General features: G+C 46.0%; 1 protein-coding gene across 3 annotated transcripts in view; it reads right to left on the reverse strand.

Moving 5' to 3' along the window:
• STX18 (syntaxin 18) overlaps positions 1-25,744 on the reverse strand; it is a 111,471-nt gene that overhangs the window by 23,068 nt on the left and 62,659 nt on the right. For 2 of the 3 annotated variants that reach the window (XM_031437436.2, XM_064488114.1), the window contains 4 exons: positions 20,724-20,791; positions 9,514-9,629; positions 7,681-7,758; positions 7,452-7,518 (listed from right to left, as the gene is read on the reverse strand). In XM_031437436.2, the coding sequence (XP_031293296.1) occupies positions 7,452-7,518; positions 7,681-7,758; positions 9,514-9,629; positions 20,724-20,791 (329 nt within the window). Of the gene's footprint in view, positions 1-7,451; positions 7,519-7,680; positions 7,759-9,513; positions 9,630-20,398; positions 20,635-20,723; positions 20,792-25,744 lie in introns of those variants that run through there. The other variant, XM_064488113.1, reaches the window with a different exon arrangement.

Raw genomic sequence — 25,744 nt, forward strand, 5'->3', positions numbered from 1 at the left:
CTTTTCCTGACCCAGCCCCAAACTCAGCCACTTCTCCAAGGAACCGCAGTTCCTAGAAGCTAAAACTGCTATCTAGAAGCCGAGATCTGAGTGCTAGGTGCGTTTACTGCTATTGGGATGTCACTGCATCCAGGACATCTCAGTGGACAGAGCCAGAACATATATATGGGTGTCTGCACACCTAGTCATGCACACACATTTACAACCATATTTCTTTTCTGTATCTATGTAGATTAAAAACCGTGAGTTCACATCAGTACCTTTCATTCCAATCCAATTTCCCTCTCACTCCCCTAACAGTGTGAAACCTGGCTTCCGCTACCCTTACATGCTTAGTTATCTGATCAATGCCCCTGTATATAACCAGCCTGCCATCTCCACTGCCACTCCTCCCCCTGCACGGACATGCCCCTGTCCGTGCTCAGGCTCTCTCTGGCCATGCTGAGCCACCCCTCAGCTGGCTTAGACTCCGACCTGCCCTGGGAGACGACAGCTCCCCCTTGCTGCAGACACCCACCTTACTGTGCCCCAACCGTGGCTGCAGGACTCAATTTTTCAGGAAGGAGAATGGCTTAACTGACTTTTAAATAAAGGGTTCCATTAATGTCTATCTCCTTTGTGTCCAGAGCATGCCAACGTGCCAGTTTTCCATTTAAAATGAATAAAAGACTGCAATGCGGCAGACTTAGACAAAGTTAAGTGCTTTTTTTTTTAAGTGATGAAAACACATCTAATTATACATAGGATGTCTACTAAAATCCTCAGGGAAATTAAAAATTAACTAGTTGAAGGGAATTTGAAAAAAGCAATTTTTAAAAAGTCATCAGAAAGATCAGTTTATGCTCCATGATTTACTTAAATTAATTTCTCCAACTGAAGGCTGAGCATTTCATAACTTCAATCACAACAAGTTCCAGCTGGCCAACATCTGTTTCTGGGTCCCTTATTTGAAAAACTGGGATTTTATTTAAAATTTAAGAACAGAAAGAGATAGAAAGGAGGGAGAGAAACAGATTTTTCTCATTTTGAAGCAACAAAATATGTGGAAATTCTTTGCAAACCTAAAATGAAGCCCTTAAATGTTAGAGAAAAGTGGTCCGTACCCGAGTCGAGCAGCGCTCCTACACTTCCTTTCCGCCCCCAACAGAGGCTCCAGGCAGAAAGAAGATACTTTTGAGACCTAATACTGCAGTACTGTCATGTCAAAGACGGGTTTGCAGACTAAGGTGCACACTCTGGCCCTGGCCCGCGTGCTCCCACGGGGAAGCACCTCACTGCCTTCAGCCACCGTCACGACATTTACAGAGATTTACTGGGCATCTAGTCCACGCTGGGTGATTTTCAGGCCAGTGCTACGCAGAGTATGGTCCACAGACCAGTATGAGACTGTGAACTGTTTGTTACTGGTCTCCTATGAATAAATGTGAAGAATAAGCATTAAGAAACATTTATAGCAATTCAATGTTGCCATTTAATCATAGGGCTCCTCTCTCTGAACAGGGTACAGACCAGTTCAGCTGTAAGCTAACACCGCTGGGTCACCTGCAGCGTAAGCCGTGAGCCCGATCTGTGCGGTGGAACCGGACACATCAGTCCGTGATGGACTGCAAAGAACATACAACAAAAAAGTGGTCCTTCAACTTAGAGAGCCTGGTCTAAGCCATGGGTCAGCAGGCTTTTTCTGTAAAGGGTCAGATGATAAACATTGTAGCCTTTGTGAAAGAACATACTTGGTCTCTAACTCATGTATTTCTTCTTTTGCTTCTTGTTTTACAAACATTTAAAAATATGAAAACCATGCTCACCTTGAGGGCCGTACAAAAACTGGCAAAGGGCTAGCTCTGGCCCACAGGCCATAGTTCACTGACCCCCTATTCTAGGTGGTGCACAAGACAAAATCTCAGGTGGGGGAAATACGGAGGGGCTGGTAAAACGGTACAAACTTTCCACTATAGGATGAACAAGGTCTGAGGGTCTAATGGACAATAAGGTGACTGTAGCTCACAACACCATTTTGTATAACTGAAATTTTCTAAGAGAGCAGAGCTTAAATGTTCCCAACCACTGCCCCTAAAAAGATAAATACATGAGGTGATGCATATGTTAATGAGCTAGGTGGGCAGGAATCCTCTCTGAATGTACAGTGTATCAAATCACCACAATGTACTCTTTAAACATTTTACAATTTTATATGTCAGTTTTACCTCAATAAAGCTAAAACTTTAGAAAAAAGACAAAATCATTGCTCTGGACCTAATATCATATCACATCACTTCTTGTTTTCTTCATCTTTATCATCATTATCCTCCCCAACACTGGCAAAATTTACTGAGCTGTTACTCTATGTAGGATACTGGGTTAGGGGCTGTGAACATAAAGAGATAAAAGACAAAATTCTGCCTTCACCAGGCTTCCAATCTAGTTGGGATGAGAGGATCGCATCATAAATAATAATCTGAGTACATTCTTTAAGTACCAAGTAAGAATGGTGAGAGTATGTGCTGTAAGAAAACCAATGCTCTTTTTAAAGGAGGAGGAAAAACGGAATGTAGCAAAATTTGTATCTTTTGTACCCAACATCAGGGAGTAAATAATAAATAACTCAAGGTGATACACCTGGCCACGGGATTAGGCACTATTTTGCCAGGTATTTCAAGAGTGAAGGGCTCCGCAGTGGGCAGGGCTCTCTTAGAAAGATGTCATCAGGGCACAGGGTCAGTGAAGACTCCGAGCACTCTGTACATTAAGTGTTTCTCAGACTTGTTTGATCGTGGAAGCTGTCTGCAGAGTAACACATTTTATTTAGGTCACCAGGATTTCCTCAGAATATCTTAGGAAATTCTCATTTACATCATCCTTTAGAAGTAACAGTACGATGTGATCATATTCTGGTAATTAACTTCAAGCCACAATGATAAATTCCGACAAGCGCTGCAGAGTTGTCCAGTCTCCCTACCTGCCCTTTCACAGCCGCCACAATGTTACAAGAAACCACCGTCTTTCAGACAATGCGTTCTGTCCTTCTCAGATCTCCCCTGAGGCAGAAAAAAATAGCCGAAGTTTCCACTCTAAGAACATCACTGTACTAGTGAGAGTGATGTGTTCAAATGGCATTCCAGAACCCAGCAAACTTTAAAGTAAGGTTTGGGATCAGATGAGCCACCGCTGGATGAGAAGGAAACAGCAGTCTGAAGAGAAAGGGCTACTATGTTACGACTGGATCTGTTCCTGGACTTCTGTATAGTTTATAACCCTCCACAAAGAAAATGTTCTGAACTAGTGGAAAAGAGTATCAGAGGTTAGGTTTAATTTCCAGATTGCCGCTTCAAACCTCTCCCCGGGAAAAAGAAAGCCAATGCTGTACAACTTGATTACTTTCTGGAAAGAAGAACTGTTTCTGATGATTTTTAATTGATTTTTAATTTGATGAGTATATGCCTAGGAGGGCATCTGTTGGCTGCTTCAACGTCAATCTTAAACAAAATAGTAGTGCTTCAGGGCGATCAGGAGGATAATGGGTACGTGTCAAACCCTTTCAGGACGACAAGGTCACTTGTGCCAGTACTGCAGTTGTGTCTACACTGCCTGTCCACAACCTTTCCAACATATAAGCTCTCACATGTAGATCTGAGGAGCCAGGAATGAGTGACTGTGCCCCATTCCTTCCTTTATTCAAGAACCATTAACTAAGCACCTACTTTGTGCCAGGCTCTGATCAAGGCACTGGGACCACAGAGACAAAAGACACAACGGTCCTTGCCTTCAAAGCACTCTCAGTCTCACAGCAGGAGAAAGAACAGAGATGAGACCCCAGTAGAAGTTTCCACCATCTCGCACGTCCAGCTTAATGTACCTAACAGCAGGTCCCACTGTTGACTCAGATAGTTCAATGCCCAGGGGATGGGTGAGAAGAGTCACATTTAACAATGGTACTGTCCTTCTAAGAACATAGTCACGGAGGGACAAACCCAGAAAGATCAGCTGAGACCACTGCTGTCTTAGTGGGCAGAACATTTTCACCCAGTTTGGAATAAGAGCCCTTTGGTGTGAGAGCTTAGCGTGGTATCACCATTCTGTGAAAACAGTCATCATCATAGAACACCTTTTCTCTTATACTGTGGAAGAGTTAAAATAAAAACAATCAGACTGCCCTTTTACTGACAAGTGTGTTTTTTCCCACCAAGAACAAAACAAATATGATAGCAGCAACAATGTCACAGAACACGGGAACTTGAGTTTCTCAAATTTCTTTTCTAAGAGTGATTTTAAACAAAAACCATCATCAATCAAAACAAAATAATACAAAAACAAAGGACCCACCAATCCAGCTTGGCAATGAAAAGCCCTACTCGCAGCCAAGCTGTCTTCAGGAGACTTGTCACTGGCACATTCATTCCACAGTCCTCAGCGGACCGGGACAGGCAGCGTGCTGCATAGCGGGCGGAGGGGGGCATTAGCAGATCTGCAGGAGCGGGAGTGTCACACCTGACCAGGACAATGTGCAGAGAGCCTACACAGGAAGGAGCCACTACCACGGCCCATGGGAACTGGGGAAGTCCTTAAAGAGCAGGCCACATCTTCACCGGGGCTGGAAGGGTAAACAGGAATTTGCTTGCGACATGAATGCGGGAGAGGAACAGAGAATATAACTATATTCGTGAAGGGCATTCTAGGCAGGGAAATCAGCAAGGATTAAGGCTCAGGAACGTCAAAGAACAAGGCCTCTTCAGAACACAAAGTAGGCAGGTATGACCAGAGCATATACCCACGGGGGCCGACCGGGAAACAAAGTGTCACGGGCCTGGAATGCCATGCCATGAAGTCTGGCCTTTGTAAGGCAGAGATAAAACTATACATGTTTTAGACAGACGCCTTCTGGGGCAAGGTGAGGAAGGAACCAGAAGGGAGGCTAGACCACGTCGCAAAGGGTCACAGTTATTTCCCTCAAGGTCCTTTGCTCAAAGTAATTGGCACAAGGCAGCTGTCTGACAGGAGACTGGCTAAACTTCACTGCCTAAATGGGAACAATTCCCATCTGACTGATCTTAATTTGTAAAAACCTCTGCTGAGAACTGAGCACTGAGGAGGCAGCAGCAAAAGCCCCTTCTTACTTTACTCAAGGTGCCTGCTAGGTCTCCAGCGTTAGGGTCCGCCTGGGATAAGGAAGCAGAAGGTGGCATCTCTCCCTCGGGGGAACGTGAGACCCAGTGACCACATACCATCGTGACGGTGACTCATGTGGCAGCAGAGCCCTACCTTCTCCTCCAGGACTCGCTTTGAGCAAACATCCCGCCCGCACTCCCTCCTGAGTCTGGGCTGCTTTCTGTCTCTCTCATCACTTAACTGGATTATTTTCTTTCGACAGCCAACACAAAGGCCATTGTCTGAGAAATCTGCCCTGCTTAACCTGACGTTCAAATCTTAGTTCAGCTGTGTGACACTGGGCAAGTAACCCCAATTCCCTGAGCCTCAGTTTCCTCTATAAATTGGGATACTAATATTTATTAAGAATGGCTGTGAGGATTAAATGAAATAACATGATAAATGCTTAATGGCAGATAATAGTACAAGTTAACATATATTAACCGCTCACTGTAAGCGTTTTATCTCTATCAACTCATTGTGTCCTCATAACAACCCAATAAAGTAGGTATTATACATTTTTTCTATTTTACAAGTGAGGACACTAAGGCACAGAGAAGTTAAATGATTGTCCAAGAGTCACAGCTTGCAAGTGGCAGGGCCAGGATTTGAACACAGGCCGTACGGCTGCAAGCTGGAGCCCTTAGGTCCTATGCTTTGCCATTTAATAGTGCCAGCCCCTCTCAGAACCTGCTCCTGGTCTCACTAATTATGACATATCCTGATTAAGTCAGCTTATTTTTCGTTTCTGTAGTAGCCCAGCCTGACTCCAAAGCTCCCTGAGAGCAGAGCCTCCCTGCTTCTCTCTGCCTACCCCATCAGTATCTTGTGTGATCAACAGTACCTATCTGCCAACAGGTAACATGCCTCACCTCACTCTCCTCCACATGTGCTTCCATTTGTTGGCATTTACAACTGCAACTCTGTCTCACAAGAGTGCAAGAAAAAGTTAACCCCAGAGGCCCGAGACTGAAACCCTGAGAGGCCTCCTTGCAAGCTGAGCCCCTGGGAGGCGGTGGGGGCTTGGACTTTGGGAGGGCTCCGGCCACCCTGACCGCTAAGAGTGGCACCCTGTGCGTGAACTGTGTGCAAACAACGTGGTTTTTGCTGGATGCCTGCTTTCCCTCTAGGGGTCTGGAATTTCGGTGCATGCCAGCTGGAAGGTGCCTATGTGAGCAGGATAAAATCCCCAGGTTGTGAGTCTCTCATGAGCTTTGCTGGTGGATGACATCTCACACGAGTTGCCAGTCACATCCTGTGCAACGCCCTGGAGAAGGCTCTGGACGCCTGCTCCTGGGCACCCCCATCCTTCATCCCAGTGCCTTTTCCCTTTGCTGTTTGCTTTGCACCCTCTCACTGGAATAAACCACAGCCATGAGTGGGACTATATGCGGAATCCTGTGAGTCCCCCAGTGAATCACCTCACCTGAGGCTGGCGACCCCAACACAGTAAGAATTGAGAAAATTTGTCCTAAAATAGTATGCAATGTTATCTTCTGAAAGAACACTCTAAAATCTCCAGAGCTAGTTCAGAAGTGGTCAAGAGCTGGAGCCTGGTCCCAGCACCCCCTCTTCATTGAGGAATCCCACCGCAGGCTGGCTGAGTGGCCATGAGGACACAGCCCCCTGTGCACTGGAAGCTAGCATGCAGCCCTATGGGAGACAGACAGGGGCCACAGGAAATGCTGCTTCTTGGCTGCATGGCCTTGGCCAAGTCATTTCCCTGCTGCAGCTTCAGTGTCCTCCCCTGTGAAAGGGGGTTATTAACAGTGCGGGCACTGAACAGGGGTAGGGCTGAAGTGGGGTGTGTACCCGGAGCGCCTGGCACTGGAAGAGAGGTGCACCGCCAGTGACACGAGGCCTTCCTGCGCTGCAGCTCTTCCCTCAGCAAGACGCCTTCAGAAGCCGCAAGGGGCGGCGTGAAGGCAGAGAGTCCAAGGTAAAGCGGCTAACCCTGTGCCAGCCTCGAGGGCTAGTAGCACAAGATGGGCAAGAGCATGCATTTTGGACCAACCTCTTGGGCTCAAGTCGAGCTCTGCCACCTCCTGGCTGCGGGGAGTCACCTAACTTCCCAAGCCTCAGCCTCCCCATCTGTAAAATGGGGGCATGACAGCCCCAGCCTTGTGAGGTAGTTGTGAGTGGGTGAAGAGTCAGGCACGGTGCCCGGCATGTGGGAAGTGCCCGCTGGGCGCTCATGACAGCATTTCACAAGGAATTTCAAGCACTGCACATCGTGATACACAGAGCTCTGTGACCCTGGGAGCTATGAACACTGCTATTATGAATTAAAGAACAGAGACAACACTTACAGCCTTTTCTTGTCCACCACTCGTTTCACTCGGATGGCTCTTTGTTCTGAGTAGAGTTTACACACTCCTGTTCAGGGGGAAACACCAGGAGAGAGACCATTTAAGACTGCTCCTCAGGCAAAGCTATCATTAAATATAATGAGACAGCAGAGTCTGCAGCTAGTAAAGCTAAATTCGCATCCCACTACAGTGAAATGCCACATTTGATCTTGAAGATAAAATGAAATACTTTTTAAGTAATCTTCGATGAAATCCAGAACAGCGCTCCTGTGCTCCTTCACTTGCTGGGAATGTATCTCCTTGTGGGCTGTAACAGAAAAGGACACTGTTCAGGTCTTTGCATTGAACTAGACTGAAGAACAATCCATCAGCGTTCTTACAACAGTTTTGTCATTAGAAGTATTCTTAAAAATACGGCTATAAAACAAGTCGTGTCACATCACATAACATTTTTTAAAGAGTAAGATTTATTAGACTTTGCAAGAGTAAAAGATTAAGCCTGCAGAAAAACTCCAGGCAAATAATTTATGGTTTATTACAGCACGAGGATCGTATTTGATGCGGCCCACTTCCTGAGTGCTGACCCGTCTGTACTAACAGCATCCAATGCTCAAGCTGACCTTCAAGGAACACGTTCAGATCAAACTCAAAGCACACACGCCCCCTCTGCCTGCCTGTCTGTCTGTACTATTTTTCAGCTTGGAATGCTCCACCCTCTCCCCTCAGCGACTCACATTCCCTTTAGACACTGAGTCAGACCTTCCTTCTCCAGGAAACCTGGCCTCTCCAAGCCACGAGGATGCCTTTCTTCTGTGAATTATCACGTCTTCCTAGAGTCTGTGCCAGTTATCTGGTAGGACAGCTCCCACTCACGAGAGACTGAGAACCTGTCACGTGCAGGCCCTCTGCTCGGACTTTACATAAACTACTGCTAATGATCCAAACGATCCAAAAGGCAGTTATGAGTATGCCTGATTCACACCGGAAGAAACTAACGTTCAGAACCAGTAAGTAGCCCAAGGTCACGTGGTCTGGTGCTCACTTCCTCGTTTTATTAACATTCATGCATGTTCTAGGTTATCTCAATGAATGTCCTGCAGGGTCGGAGGCAGGATTTACTTTTACCACAGGGCTTCCCGACCTGAGACGCATGTGAGGAGTTCATGAAATTACACAAAACTTTGTGTGTATGAGTGTTTCTTCGGCAAGAATGACTATAGTTTGCACCCAACTGTCTGGGTGGCCCATCAGGGCTCTAATGGAAGCTTCCCAACAAAAGTCTGTGTCAAGCACAGGAGCAGCTGGCCCGGGGACTCCATGCTGTGTTGATGGAGCCTCCACCTGCCCAAGCCAACTAAAACCGACTCCAGGAAGACACGCACCCTGGGAAGCCACCGCAGTGCCTCAGTGGGAAGTAAACACTGATGGAAGCACGATGGCGATAATAATCCCAATGCTGGCTGTGGTTCTAAGGATGCTATGAGGACTTAATTCTCCTAACAACCCGAAGACATGTATCATACAATTGTCTCCATTTTATAGATGAAGAAACTGGGACCCGGGCGATTAAGCGACTCGCCCGAGGCCAGAAGATGGTGGAGCTGGGGTGGGTACAGGTGCAGCCATGGCTCCTCCCTCTTGACCGTGAGGGTCTGAGACTGCAGTCTGCTTTACTGCTCTTGGTGGAGGGTCTAAGGCACCCCCTTCCACCCTCATATGCATGCCAACGCCAGCTGCCCAGCTCGATGCCACCCCAGATGCAGGCATGCACATGCTTCCACATACGATCTATGCTCTCTGACCCTGGCCCTTGGAAAATTTTTGGTTCTGTCTGGAGCCATCCCTTCCACCTCTCTTCCCATTTACTTAACTTGAATCATGGCTTTTTCATTACTTTTAACAGCTTAGGCAAAACATTAATTAGGAAAAAAAGAATTTTTAAGTTTTAAATATAACTCTAAATAAGGACACAGAAGAGAGCTTTAGCTGGCTGGGCCAGCGAGTCTGACATGAGCACGTGACTGGTGGCAGCAGGCTGCCGGCGTCTTTCCAAGCACTTCACCTTGTGCTCTGAGCTGCTGGATGGCTTCCGAGCAGGTCCTCATGAACGTCTGAGCATCCTGGTCTATCTGGTCTCGCTCTGTGTCTGTCATCCTCCCATATTCAGACACGACGTGGCTAACAGACAGAGAGAGGATACAATCAAAGGGCAGCAGCAAATGACCCCGTATGGCATCTGGGCGGGGCGCCAGGGAAGAACGAGGCTCCCAGAGGAGTGACGTTTAAGCTGAGATGTGAGGGATGAGGGGCACCCGGCCAGGCTAAGAGGTGAGAGAATGCTCCGGATAGTGGAACCAACACGTAAAAAAAGCTTCCTGCAGACCAGACAGGACCAGGCCAGGCCAGCGGAGGGTGAGGGGGGCCGAGAGCAGCGTCAGGGCCAGCGCACACGGGCCTGGAGGACAACGGGGCAGCTACCGAAGGCTGTCACACAGCACAGGGACACAATCAGATTCCCACACAAGCACCCCGGGAGCTGCATGGAGGGTGAGGTGGGGACACTGGGGACACTGGAGGCTCTGGAGACATATGTGCAGAGCTGTCTCGGGGGCCATTTTCCCCATGTTGACAGTCTTCAAAACTGAGTAAAAGAGCTTTTAGAAACTTTTCATTTCCCCTGATAGTAAGCTAAACAAACTCTAAAGTCACCGAACGAGTAAGGGTGCTCACTTTCAGTAACGCTGCACCCTGATGCTCAAAACACTGCAGTTACATCACTTTGCTTGTTTTTGTAACACGTGGGCAGGCGTGGCAGCATTACTATGAACGGTGACTACACTCTGGACACTACAGCTGAGACACAGCATCACAAAATACCAAGTTCGAAGGGACCTTAGATAATCATTCCATTTCGCCCCACCAGCCCCGGGAGCCGCCCGTCCTCATTCTGAGAATAAAATATCAAGTCCTATATTCCCAACCGCCAGCTGTGACCACACTTCCTGCCACGCACCCTCTTCACTTCACTTTGTCCCCCCTCCCCTGCTGTCCCGCGTCAGCCAGACGCCCGCGGGACCCGCTCCCGGCCTGACCCCTCTCGGTGCTGTGCCAGCTCCCGCCCTCAGTGATGCTTCGTGCCTGCGCCAGGGATCTTGTTGTCCTCTCTCAGCTCAAAGCCACCCCCAACACTCTGCTTTGTGATGGGAGGGCTGGGGCTCTCAAATCACACTGCTCCACCCCAACTATCTCTTCCTCACCTGGCTACACTTTTCCTCTAAAATAATAACATCCATCTCCTCCCAGGAGAACACAAGCTTCATGAAAGCAGGGACTTTGTCTCATTCATTTCTGTTTCCCCAATATCTAAACTGCTGTCCGACGCACAGTAGGTATGCTAACAACTGGCTGAGCATGTAGAGTGCACCAGACACTGTTCTCAGTGCCTTACGTGTATCTCATTTACTTATTAATCCCCACGATTCATTCATTCAGTCACTAGTATACTAACTCCCGTATGCCAGGCACTGTGGCAGGGGCTGGGGGTTTAAAGTTAAGTGGGTTCTGCACCACAGAGGAGACCGGCACAGACACGAGGAGCACAAGGAACTGTGGTGGATGGTGCTGGTCTGGAAGCAGACAGTGGAACCCAAGCAGGGAGTGGTCAGTTCACGCAGGGGAGCTGCTGGTCAGGCAGAGAGGAACACTCTCCACACGGGAGACAGTGGGAGAAGACTTGCTCCAAATCCTCAACCTGCAGGGCATGGATGGAATGACCATATAATGTCTGACTGATGACAGGCCACATATGAGAGTGAAAGGGAAAACAGACGTAAACCAGGTGGTCCCTGCAGACAAGCATCCTAGCTGTGGACCTCTGGAATCTCGATTTATCTCAAGGGGCAGCATATCACATGCATACAGTCAGCGTTTCCGCACTGAATGTGTCTAGCTTATGTCTACACTATTTTTCAAAGGAATGCAGGTGGGATTATAAGTACACGTTTATTTAGAATTGCTACTGAATCTGCAATAGCTGTTTCTCCAGTATCAATAGGTTCCCCTAAATACAACAATCATACAAAATACAAATACGCCACTATCAGTCGGCAAGGAGTCCCTGCAGTGCAGAAGTTGGGGACTGCTGGCTGGTGTAGTCACTGGAGGATTTTAAACAGGAGAATCTGCATTTTGCATGGGGTCCTCTGTGGTAGCTGGCCTGGAGGTGGATGAAATCAGACCCTAGTTAGGAGGGCACTGAGCATCCAGGCACCGATGAAGAGGTAAGGCCATGTTGGTGGGGAGAGGAGGCAGAGCAGATCTGAGCGAGAGCTCATGGGTCACAGGGGCTGCCTGGGTCGGGAGGTAAGTGCGGGGAAGCCTAGGACACAGAGCACAGAAGAGGGCCCGATGTGGAAGGAAAGATGGTAAGGTGTGGGGTTGAAGATGGCATGCAACGTTTAGGATACAACAGATGAGGAGACAGCAGCCTGAAGAAGGGGTCAAACTCGGACTCTTCTGTGACATTTGAAGAACAGCACAGCTATGTAATGGGCATTGAAACACATGCATCAAAAGTAATGAATGCTTGCCAATGACACAGCCCCAAATTAAGTCTCACGATAATACAATTATTACTGTTTTGAAAAGGTTAACCATCTGGCAAATAATTCCAAAACGTATATTCTCATAGGACATGCATACATAACTTTCTCAAACTTTAATTTTATTCCCTTTATGATGTACAGAGGAATAATTTTATTACAGAACTCAATTTATCTAAATTTTAGATTCAATTAAAGGAGACTATTTAGGTATAGGCTTGGATTAGTCAATTTACTTCAGGGAGAAAGGAGGAAAAAAACCAGAGGAGTAAGTCTATTCAATGATTCAGAAATGGAAAGGAATCGGCTTTTAAAAATTATTTGGTTGATTAGTATGTTAAGAAAGGGCAAGTTCAAAATTATAAAATAGCACTGACATTCTGTTTATTAATTTAATATGCAACTAGATACTTCCTGAGAATAGAGAAGAATAATGTAAATTATTTTAGACTCCATTCCAAAAGTTACTGCAAAGGCATGGATAAAAGTTGAAGACTACAATCTCATTTTTGCTATAAACATTAAATACGAGCAAGTATATGCCTTGCCCAAGGTACATGTCTGTTAATGTCTGGGCTAAACACATGAACAAAATACAGACCCTGCTCTCAACAGACTGTATGACAACAGGTAACATCCACAGGTTTATGTACATACACATGGACACAGGTAACGGTTATAGAACACTCTCCATGCACGGACACCAACACTAATTCACTGTTTCAAGTACCTCACACATATTTACCCAGTTAATTATCAAAATTTTATGAGGTGGGTACTGTTATAATTTCCATTTTATGCTCTGAGACACAGAGAGATTAAATCACTTGCCAAGGTCACACAGCTAATAATCAGCAGAGCAGGGATTTGAACCAAGGCTCCTGGCTGCATGCTCTGAACCACCTAAGGCAGCTCCTGTGTCATGAAAGGCAGGAGAGCTCAGAAGAGGGGGTGCTTATTCCCCACTAGCTAATCGGAAGGAAGGTGATCTACGAACTAAATCTTGAAAGGCGGGACGTGGCCATTGGGAGACGAGAGCAGAAACATAAGTGACAGGATGGAACCAGGGGAGAGGGAGCCTGCCTGGAAAAGCGCCGGAGGTTCAGTCTGGCTGAGCACAGGTCAGGCAGAAGTGATGGGTTCTTGGTGGGCCTCTGTGCTCGTCGAAGGTCTTTTATTCTGTAGCCAATGGAAGGGCAGAACGTGATGGAGATAAACGTGGCAACACCACGTTAGCTGGAACAGAGGGGGAAGATCAGGTGACAGGTTGTCAAAAACAGGCAGAGAATCCTGCCTTCCTCATCACTGTACCCTTAGCACCATGCAACATAACATGTAGGTGCTAGTGATTTTCTGTTGAACTAAAATTTGAGATAGGAGCAATGGCAGAATGCGGGTGGTGGCAGGAGACTGAAAAGAGGCGATGGGTCTGAGATGTAAGAATCGTCAGGAACAGAAAAGATACTGGAGGCAAAGCACCATCAGACCCTGGGATCTGGGTCCTGGGTGAGCAAGAGATAATAACAGAAACAAAGACACAAGGAAGAGGAGAAAGAACTGGAAATATGAAGGAAAGGAACTGCTACTAACACTTGTCCTCACAATGCAATTTAAAAGGGCAGAAGTAACGTTCTTGAGACTAAATGTTCCATGACTGACACTTTATTTTAAGAAAAGAAACCAGGGCAAATGGTCTTCTAACCATTTTGTGATAAAATCTAGAGAAGCTAAAGGAGATTTTTAAGTAATAAGATTGCTTTCTGAAGCTCCCTACTCTACGAAGGGAAAAGTCACTGTGACATACAGCAGTACAGTTACCAGCTCACCGTCCAGCTGAGTTTAGGATCAAGTGGGAATCAAACAGACAGAGATCAAAATACTGGCTTTACACAATGATGAATGACAAGTGGCTCCCTAAGGGGGTGGCAACTACACTGCACCTCCCTGCTGCATCTGCTTTCCCGCAGTCCTAGATGGCTATTTCATGTCTTCTCCCTCCTCACGCCTCCAAGCTCTCCTTCCCCATCTGCAGCATCAGCTGTAACTGTGTTTTCTGAGAACGCCTCCAAGCTCTCCCCACCCCACCTCCCCACCTCACTTTCAAGGGGCCCACAGCCAATACTTTCTCTCCAGCGACAGAGGATAAAGTGCCCACCTCCCAGCCACGCCCCCTCCACCTGGGCACTGGGTTGGTCCCAGCAATTCTTTCTCTCTCCTGCACCATCCACCCCAAAAGAATGAATACGTGAACACAGTGCCCAGATGTGTTTGGCACGCAGTGAACACTACACGTATTAGTTCCTTATAAAATCAACTTTTCCCGTCTACGGAATCTTTCCTAGCCTCATACAATCTTGCTGTTATTTCTCCCAACTTAGAAAACAAAAAACAAAACCCTTCAAATCTGTATCTCCTACTAGCTACTGTCCAATTTCTCCCCACTTTTCAGCAAAACTTCTCCAAGAAGCTTACACCCCAGGTTTCCACCTCCCTGACCATTCTCCCTTGACCCAATCCAAGCAGGCTTTTACCCTCATCGCTCCACTGTTACCCCCACTCCCCAAGGTCACCGAGGACCCCCACAGGGCTCAGCCCTCCCCTCAGGTCCCTCCCTCCTCTGTCATCCCCAACAACACTCTCCGGTACCCCCTCCTGCCCCCATGGCTGCTTGTTTTCATGCTTCTTGTTGACACCTCTTACCCTCCCACCATATAACCACGGAGAGTTCATGGCTCAGTCCCTGAACTGCTTCACCATCTACACTGCTCCCTTGGTGAGTCCGTCTAGGCTCGTGGCCCCCCCCCCCCCTTTTTTTTTTGGCAGTGCATATACCAGTTTTACACTGACAAGTTCCAGATTTATACCTTCAGCCTGGACCTCTCCTTGAACTTCAGACACATATATCTAACTGCTGGCTCACTGTCTCCATTCAGATGTTTAATCCGCGTTGCAAATATGCCCCACGCCAAGCTCCTGCCAGCTCCCCTCACCTGGGCTCCTGCCGCAGCCTCCCCACCTGTGCTGATGGCAACTTCCTTCCAGCCACTCAGGCCCCAGACCTGGAGTCATCCTGACACCCCTTTCCCTCCCAGCTCACATCTAATCCATCAACAAATCTTGTTGGCTCTACCTTCAAAATAGTTTCAGACTCTGAGCTCTTGTTGTCATCCTCTGCTGACCTCTCTGGTCCGGGCCCTTGATAACCCCCAACCCCAGGACTATAACCGTGGCCCCAGCTTGCGCGCTGCTTCTGCCTTGGCCCTCCTCAGTTTATTCCAGCACAACAGCCTCACTGACCCCGCTACAAAGTTAGTACAGATCCCTGCACAGACCTGCCAGTGCTTCCCACCTAGGGGTCAAAGCCGAGGCCCTTACAAGAGCTCCAATACCCTTTAGATGACCTATAAGATCTCACTCCTGCCCCCTCTCTGAGCTTGTCTTCCACTACCCTCACCTGCTCCCTCCTGCTCCAGCCACACTAGCCTCCTTGCTGTTCCCTGAACATTCTAGACATACTCCTCCATCAGGACTTTTACACTTGCTGGCTGTCTTCTTCTGGAATGTTCTTTCCCTGATTATCTATACACACTGAGCACTTCTTTTAGGTGTTTGCTCAATGTCCCCCTCTTAGTGAGGCTTCTCTAAGCTATCTTCATAAACCTGCATCCTCCCTGACATTGTCTATTTCCCCTTCTCCCCTCCCCCAAAAGCATTTATCCTGCTCTAACAGTCTATATATTTCACTCATTTATTTTGTTTCTTGTCTATCTTCCCGCTAAAAATATAAGTTCCACGAAGGTGGGGACGTTTGATCCCTAGTGTATCCCCATCATCACGAGCAACACCAAACTTAGTAGACTGATAAACCACTACATCAATAATCAAATACTGTGAAAGACCTCACTTAATGCATGAGGATGACCTGAACAGGCTCGATACACAGCTCCAACTGTGCTCCTTAACAGGTCCCTTCCCTCCTCCGCCCCCAAGACCTGCAGGCGCCCCCCTTCCAGAAGCTTCCCCAGAAAAGGTAAGGTGCAGATGGGCAGGGAATGCACCCATCCCGACGACAGAGCCTCCTCAGGAGAAGAGGCCTCTTCTCAGCGCCAACCATGAGGCCAGTCTCCTTCCTCCCCTGGTGTGGCACCTCCCCCCGCCCAGCCCCAGCACCCGCATTTTCTGGGGGAGAACTAGAAGGAGAGAAGGACGCCCACGGGTTCCTAGGGAGGGATGGTCCTCCCCTCGTGAAACCTGAAGAGACAGAAAGAGCAGGAGCCCCTATCCCCACTCTCCCCCGTGCCTTGGTTTCTTAACTACTTTGGTTTAACATGGTAACCCTAACAGAACGTACTCCGCCTGAGGTAGAAGACCCAAAGGAGAGGAGGAGGGGCCGGGCAAGCAGGCTTGATCCCTCCTCCCAACCCCCAGGCAGTGGAGGCGGGAGGAGTGTGAGAGGGCACAGAGTGGCCAGAGCCTTGTGCTGCCCCTAACAGAACCGTCTCACGGGAAATGGAGGCTAAAGGGGTCAGGGACACACCAGTAAGAAAGGTACGTGCTTTCAAGTGAATATGCGCCCCGTGGAGGGTGCAGGCCCATGAAAGACTAATTCCAAGAACATTAGATTAATGTCCTCCTACTCTATTTTGACTTAATGGAAACTCAGCTCAGTAAAATTGAAAAGGTCTAAAGGTTAATTTCATAAAACTGATTACTCAATTAAAAGGTGAGGTTCCTTTAGGATCCACTATATATTAACCTTTAAATTGGACATTGACAGTATGATTATTCTATTAGTAACAACAACAGAAAGGAAGAAAGTTTTGCCCCTAAGTGGTATTGTTTTGTTGCCAGGATACTGAGGAAAAGGTACATCCACCAGAAGTGGAGAAATTATTTTTAATTAAAATCATTCAAGAGATCCAGCCAGAGGCTACCTAGGTTGCACGCTGTTCTGCTCTAGTAAAATGCCATTATTAAAAAAAATTAAATGGGTCAATAAAGTCTGAGCTCGACGTTATGGAAAAAATTACAGCTTCCTAATTATGTCAAACTCACACAGACTTATGGGTCCAAAGGCATCATTTCTCTCAATTCCGCGATCATGCTCCCTCCAGACGTTCCCAAGAACAGGCCAAGGAAAGCACGTTCATTGGGAGGCAGAGCAGTAAAAAAAAAAAAAAAAGAAAGAAAGGCTTTAAACAGTCTCCCTTGGGGAGGGAGAACTTGATGGGAGAAGATAAGAGTGACCTTTCCCCACCTGGAGAGAGTGTAGGCCCAGAGGGGAATGTTTATTCCCTAGTTTCAAGTTTCCCATGTGACACCTAACCTCCTTCAGCCTCCTGCGCCCTGCCCCTCCCCTGGGGAGCAGGGACTTCTCTGGTCGGCAGCCTGGCAGGAGGAACGGGCATTGGCATGAACACACGTCGAGCCAGGCTCCTTTCTCTCTGTCCTCTCCTCTGGGATCTGCTTACTGACACTGACAGCAGAACTTCTGCTCTGTTCCTCTCTCTCTCATGTGCCATAAGGGGCCTGCCCCTGCTCTCTGTGCTCCGGGGCAGTGACCGCTCAGTGGCAGTAACGGCTGAGTGCATCTGTCTAACTCAGGAGCCTTCAGCGTGGCCACCCACCCGCAGACCTAACCTCTGCCTGCCACCCTGGATTCATCTGTGATAAAAGTGAGAACACATCTGTCCCTGTCGGGCTGAGCTGACTCTGGCATCCTTCCTCTTTCTCTCCCTCCCTCCCACTTCTGGCAGGAAACAGAGGTGCTTTCTTTATCAAGTGACCAACTGCTGCAACTGCATCACAGGTCAAATGGGTTCCAAGTCAGTCACCATCCACCAAGGAACTTGCCTGTGCCAGGAACTCTCACACACATCTCATCTAATCCTCAGAAGAACACTATCTACATTTTATTTAAAAACAAACGAACAAAAAAACCAAGCACAAAGATGTGAAGTGAGCTGTACACACTGACATGATTAACACTTGGCAGAACTGAGACTAGAACTCGGGTGTGACTGACCCCAAAGCCCTGCTCTTTCAAAGGAACCAAAACAGGGGTAGGAGTAAAACTCAGAGCACACTGGTTGGCAATGAACTGCAACTGGGAAAATGAGTGCAAGGCTGAGTTTCTGTAATGGGGTGATGGACTGGTCAAGACTAAGAAAGCCTCAGCAGCTCGAGTTCTGCTGACGCCCCAGCCACATCGCCAGGAAGTGGCAGGGGGGGCTAGGCCCCGGGGGCCCTGGTCCTTGGTCCCAGCACGTGCCGCCAGGGCGGCTGGGAGAAGGGGAGGCACAGGCCAGCTGCCCGCTGTCCTGAGAGCAACAGGAGAGCAAACGGCTCAGAGCAGCCCACGCCGTGGCAGTCTGGGGACGCTGAAACAACGTGGGAGCTGAGCTGTGCTGTTCCTGGAGAAATGCCTTAATATTGGCATTAGAGTCAAAAGGTTAAAACCACTGCAAAGTGACAGCACAGCACCTGTTTTATATAATAATCTTCTTATAAATCCATTGCTTTTTTCCTGTCTGCACTGCATGTCAATCATGCTGTCCTGTTTGAGTCTCCTAACGAGCTGGCAAGTGATCGTCAGCCCCAGTGTTTACAGCAGGGCTTCTCACACTGTTTCTGGAAAGGGCCAGATAGCAAACATACGTGACCTGAGGGCCATGGAGCCCGTCACGGCCACTCCACCCTGCTATGGTGGCATAAAAGCAGCCACCGATGACATACAAATGAGTGGGCGTGGCGGTGTTCCAATCAACTTTATTTATAATAGACACCAAAATCTGAACTTTGTATAATTTTCTTACGTGGTAAAATAATAATAATATTATTATTATTATTATTATTATTATTATTATTATTATTATTATTATTATTATTATTATTATTATTATTATTATTATTATTTTTCCCCCAGCAGTTAAAAAATGTAAAAACTATTCTCAGCTCATAGGCTGTATAAAAACAGGCTGGGCTTGACCTGCTGGCTGTGACAGTTTGCTGATCCCTGGTTTAGAGGCAAACATAGCGTTTTACAGATTAAATGACTTTCTTAGGTTCTCATGGCTAATAAGGGAACAGGGTGGCTTGAACTAAACCAACAGTTAAAGCATTCTCCCAGCTGGATACCTTCTCAAGGCAAAGGGAGGTTAGTAATGGATTCCCATGAAAGATCTCCACACCCACTTATTTAACCTCAGTTGTCATGTACTAGAGAAAGGAGCTGAACAGTATAATTTGGTGTGTCCTTAGGACTGATTATTTCAGAACTGCACAAACAGATTTGTAAAAAGAATGTTATTACAAAAAAAATTCACTCTGGACAATTTTTGGCCTCCAGGTCTTCATTCTGACTAGATTAATGACTTCATATTGATTTTTGCATGTGTGTTGCTGTATTTAAAACATGATAATCTGCTGTTATATTGATAATCTTTCATTAAAGATGTGAAATCACTTTTCAGACAAGTTATAGACATAAAGAGATGTTTTCAGTATATTCCTATAAATGCTAAAATCTTAAAGACTGTACTAAATAAGATTTGGAATTTCTCACAAGGAAAACAAAACAAAGCAAAACAAAACAAGGAGCTGAAAACTGACAGACTCGTATCAGTTTTATTAAGTTTTCCAAAATGAGTGGAGCTTCCATTTTTATGAGCTATAAAATTGATATCTGATATACATACACACCTTCAGAAATAAAATTTACACTGCCATCTAGTGTTGATCAACTATTTTAACTGAGAACTTTAAGGTCTTGGTACTAAGCATTAGAATAATACTTCTAGTATGGAAATGAAATACACTTAAAAGTATAAAGTAGACAAAGTGGTAGAGATTACTTAAAATTCACCTGGAATATAATTATTTTTTCTGTTAGAGAACTTCTATGAAATATTTTCATTTTTGCATATATTGACAAAATTGTTTTAAAACCTGAGGATTTCTTTTATATTCTCTACGATAAGAAGGCTTCTGAAGGGCTAAAATGCTTGTTTAATAAGACGAAATCCTAAAAAGATGCTTCTGAAGATGTTACCGCATACGTCCAACCCAACTTTTCCATTCATTTACACACTACGCTGAAGCCTGGCCCCACGGCAGAAGCACCGCACTAGAGACAGGTGCAGATGCCGGTCAGGGGAGAGCAGAAGGCAACATACCTGCACCGCAACATCCCTGTGCCTTTTGAGAACTGGCGTCTATTTCAGAAACCATTTTGAAAGGCTTGATCAAAACGCTTTTTCTCTTTTTAAAAACTGACCTAATAAAAACTTACACTACAGCAAGAGCTCTTGTCTCTCCAAAATGGCACCTTTACGTGACTTGTATTACCTCTTCATCTGCTCAGTGAGAATTTACTCGGTGAGAAACTGCCCCGTTCCTCTCTGCATGCTTCACAGCACACCTGGCGCACACCGAGACACTGCCTCAGGGGGGCATCAGAATGGGGGTGCTGCTGTGGGGACGTGGGTATGTTGAGGACGTGGGTGCAGCTGGCGGAGCTCCTTTTTGCTCTGCAGATATTTTTTCACTGCAAAACTGATCCTCTCCGTTACAACCCTGAGTTATTAAGTAAAAAGTGAGGACAAAAAGCTCAAAAGAAATACAGGTACGGAAAAGAACAGTCACCAAAATCATGATACAAAAATATACTTACCTATAAGCATTAATATAATCTTTCCTGTGTTCCAGAAGAAAATCTCTCAGTTTGCCAATGTGCGAAATCTACAATGAAAAGAAAGCGAACGGTTTATGTAAATAGCTATTTTACGCTCACATGTAACACATTTTAAACTAATAGAGAATGGAATGCATGGTAGAAAGATTCTGAAGCTACAAACTGGACAACTCTGGTTTTAGACTCTGGCACAATCACGAGCTTGCTGGGCTTTGTCTCTTACTGATGGTTCCCTCCTCCTGTGTAACGGCTGTGATCTGTGACCGGTGACGAGGAGCTCTCTAAGGAACTCTGAGATTCAATGGGACAGTGCAAATCTAGAAACCACCCAGCATGTGCTCAATAAAGGCCGATCCTTTTCCTTATGTGTCTTGTGCCTAAAACTTTATAGACATGTCTTCTTCCAAGGGTTCTAGGGGGTGGGTTCTAAGGTAGCTATCAAGTTTATCAACAGGGCCCATGTAGAGGAGCAGAATTAAATGAAAGATTCAAGAGCAACAATTTATCGCTGCACAGCAAATCTCCATCTCCCTACTTCCATGGGTGAACAAAACAGACACAGCAGTACAGAGGGACTAAGAAACAAATCAAATAAAAAGAAGTAGGAAGAAAACTAGGACAACAGGGACCAAAGTGTTTCCAGAAGGAGACAGTGATTGGCTAAGCTGGTGGCCTGCCCTGTCCTTTGACCATGGCTCACGCTAATTTCTCTCTAACGCCCTTTGTACTTACTCCAAAGAGATGGAGCCCCAGGCTTGAAGGATCTGCTGAACTTCCATCTTTCTCATGATAGTTCTTCTGTCAAGGCCAACTCAGGCTAATTTTCACTTTGCTCTGAACTTAAAAGAACTTCTGCGTCCCACCCACGTCCCCTGGCTTCACTGTGACACGCACACCTCTCTCTGTGGGGCTATGACCCACACGAGGAGGGCCGCACAGCCTCCTCGCAGCCCAAGCACACCACGCAGCTCAGAGGTGTTAATACGAGTAAATGTCTAAGTACAAAGACAGTGTTCACACCAAAGAGATGTTCAGCATGTGTCTGGAGATAGGTCAGTAGGGGTTCAGTTAAATTTCCCAGAGTCTAGACTAATAACAAATACGGTTCAGAAAAGTACCCTCAGGCGTCTTAAGAGCATGAATCAAAGACAAAATTAAGTATGGCCACAATATTAATTTATGCACCAGACTAAAACAATGATTGAGAGTCTGCCAGACAGCCCTGGCTCTGCGGGTCCTTCCACATACACGACCCAGTTCTTTCCTGCGCCCTGCTGTGGGCACTGACGCCACTGCGCCCATCACCCAGCTTGGGAAGGTGAACCTCACCGAAGCCTAGTGAATGGTGCGGTTACAAGTTAGTGCCTGGTGGGGCTCAGGGTCAAGCTCGGCGTGTCTTCCACTGCGCCACAGTGGCCCTCCTCATGCTCTCATTCTTATTTTCCACTTATGCTGTATTTTAAAATCTGACTTTTAAGGTTGTTGAGGAAAAAATTTAAGAGATGTGCAAACAAGGTGTTTACTGTATCACATACAAGATTTAATCAAATTACTCTCAGTTTAATACATTTCCCTGGCTTCTATCCCCTTCCCAACACCTGCCTGCAGGGGCTGCTGGGGCACAATGCACTGGGCAGGGGGAGTCTGGTTCTAAAACACACTGCAGCCAATTTGTTAAAATGAAGTGAAGTTTGGTCAGGGTTAAATGAAATTTTTGGGGGGGGGGGCGTAATTAGGCTTGTTTTTTTTTTGTTTATTTTTAAAAATTTTTAATGGAAGCACGGGGGATTGAACCCAGGACCTTGTGCATGCTAAGCATGTGCTCTACCACTTCAGCTATACCCTCCTCACTAAATGAAATTCTTGATAAATTAAGGTGTTAAGTAATTACTGACTTAATATCATCAGTTTAATAACTCAATACTTAATACAAGTACAATGTATAAAATATTTCAAATGCCAAGACTAAAAAGAAATAAATGAGCATTAATATTTCTGTAGGTATTTGACAGCTGTGAAATTATACTAGGTTCCCAAAACAAATACACGCAAAAAAATCACAACAAATTAATAATAAAGAAAAAAAGTCACTATATCTTTATCTAAACAGACACACTTAAGTTCCCAAACAGCGTTATATGATAGAGTTAGCTTTGTAAAGACTGATTTGACAGTTTAATCACATGACTACCGTCATCTTCGCAAAGATTCTTCGTCAAGCTTTGATCTGTTTACTGTTGTGCTCGGTCCTATTTTTGAGAATAAACTGCCAAAGACAGCATATTATATTTCATACAAGACTGATATGCCCCTGAGGCTTTCAGATTTTTAGAGAGGCTGAATAGTTGTGTACTTTGGATTTTCAATGTTTCCACATATAGTGCCAATTTAAAAACAGTCACTTACACGGTAAGAATCATTTATATGTGTGTATCTAAAGAGAAAGCTTCTTACTTCTACAAGGAGAAAGGCCATTCCAGTGTCAAGTTTGACAAGGAAATCAGAGCAAAATGAAAGTACATTTGCCCCATCGAGATCTAAAACTAGTGTCTATTTCTTTCAGACTTGATATCATCGAATGACATGGGAGTAGAGGGAGGGAAAAGGTGGGGTCTAGGAGGAGGAAGGATGGGGTCAATGGAAAAGTCTGTGGGACCAGGTCAGTGACAAGATCCAAGGACTTAATGGAGGAGGTAACATTAAAGCAGAAGGATGACCAGAGGCTCTGCAGGTAGCATGGGGCTGGAACTAAGAATGCTGGTTCAGGCAGAGGAAGAGCCATCACAGAGGCATAGAGCTGTGAAAATGGTGTGTGTCCCTCTTCTGACCAAGGCCATGAAGTGCCCCACAACATGGTTTAGCCTGGAAAGCATTCCCAGGGAGTGCTCCTCCTCTGCTGGAACAGCCTTCTTAATCCCAATCCCATGCTACCTGCAGAGCCCCTGCTCATCATTCCAGGTTCTGCTTAAATGTCACCTCCTCCAGGAAGCCTTTCCTAACATGCCCCTTAGTATTTCACAGATACCTGTGAACACTTCCCACATTACAAGTATTTACCTGTAACCCCTGCTAGACTTCAATTAAGTTCTTTGACATCAGGATCTATATCCTATTCATTTTTGTATCTCCAGTAGCGCCTAACTGTTGGAAGGAGGAAATGAGGGAAAAAAGGAAATCCAACAGAAAAGGCTTCAAGATCTGGTAACTCCTGACATCCTAGTCATATTAAAAAGGAATCACAAGACTGCCCTTAGCTAACTGTGTGAACAAACAAACGAAGAGGGCTATGCTGGCTATTTTGCGAATTGCTCGCCTAGAGGGTCAGTGTGGTGCATCCAGAAGGTGCAGCATCAACATGTGAACCATCGAGACTGTGCAGTCCAGCGTGCTGCACGGAGGTGGTCTGTCCTCACGGAGCCGGGGCTCCTCCCTCCATCTGACTGATGGTCCACAGGGACGAGTTTTCATGTCAGCAAGCTGTGGTTCTGATCACACTGCTGAATTATATGAAATATGTCTCCACCAGAGAGGATGGATGTGGACCAAGAATAGAGACTCCATTACTAACATAAGCTGTGGTTTAAAGTAAGAATTGAACTGAAGTTACAAGAGAAAAAGGAAAGGAATGCAATATTTACTTTCTCCTCCGGACCAGTCACATTAAGCGGGTTATTTCACTTAATTCTGACAACAACCCTGTGGAAACAGATTTTTAATTAGTGGAAAGAAACCAAAATCCTGAGCAGCAGTATCGGCGACAAAGCTGGAACTGAAGTCCTAATTGTGCCGTACGAGCACAGGCTCCCTCCTAAACTGATGAACATGTCGGTATTTTCTAGTTTCATTTGACATTAAAGTCACTATAATGCCTGCTGTATATTGTTACTTCACTGGTTTAAAAAATCTCCCACTTAATATTTAATGATATTAAGGAATTAAAAAGAATTTTTCTTTAGGTGTGATAACAGTATGTACTATGATCATGTTTTTAAAATCCCTATCTTTTAGAAAGGTACTGAAAATTTATAAATAAAATGATATGATACCTGGGATTTGCTCCAACATAATATGGGGGTGGAGAGAAACAGGAAACAGGATCAGTCATGTGTCAGTAACTGGACATGGGCACGTGCATACGTGGGCTCCTTACAACTATCTGTCTACTTTAGTGTATATGTGGCATTTTCCTTAATAAAACACTATTTTTCTAAAATATGCCATCTTATACTCTCTTTTAACATTTTGGTGATTCTGAAGTACAGGATTTCTGCTGCCAAACTAGTAATAACTCACACTTGAACCAACTCAATCCCGCCACAAATCTCTAGTTTATTTCTAAGTACTTGTAAGCTTTGTTAAAAGTTCCATTTAAGAAGATCAATGACACTTAAAAAAATCAACAACGAAAAGTTCTTTGAGGGTTTACTACATGCCGGGCACGACCCCAAGACCTCTGCGCGCACTAGCTCATTGAACTCTCCCAGCAGCCCCCAGGAGATGAGTAACACTGTCACGCCTGTTTTACAGCTAAGAAAACTGAGTCAGAGAGAGGGCAAAGAATTTGCTCAGGGACACACGGGGTGAAGCCTGGAAGGAATCCAGCATTCTAACTATCAGGCTTGAATTCTTAACCCCCAGACTGAAGCACAGGTTTTTGGCAGGTGGCAGGTGTAGTTTTCTAGAATAGTCACCACGAAGGGGGATGACTGGGAACGAGAAAAGCGTCCAGCGAACAACGTTGAGCTGTTTTTTCCTGTATCTGTATTCAACAACGCACTGCACACCTGACATTCCCAACAGTGACCGCCACGTACTGAGACCAACCACGTGTGTGCCAGGCAGTGCAGATAAACTGAGGCCCCTGCAAGGTCACAGGCTAAGAGGGGCAGAACTGGAATAGAGCACAGGTCTATGTGACTCTAAGGCTAAGTTATTTATTCTCTATTATACTGTCAAAAGACTAATAAACCACTGCTACTTAGCTTATTTAAGTTTGACGC

Source organism: Camelus dromedarius, chromosome 1 (assembly GCF_036321535.1).
Source record: "Camelus dromedarius isolate mCamDro1 chromosome 1, mCamDro1.pat, whole genome shotgun sequence".
NCBI classification, from domain to species: domain Eukaryota; kingdom Metazoa; phylum Chordata; class Mammalia; order Artiodactyla; family Camelidae; genus Camelus; species Camelus dromedarius.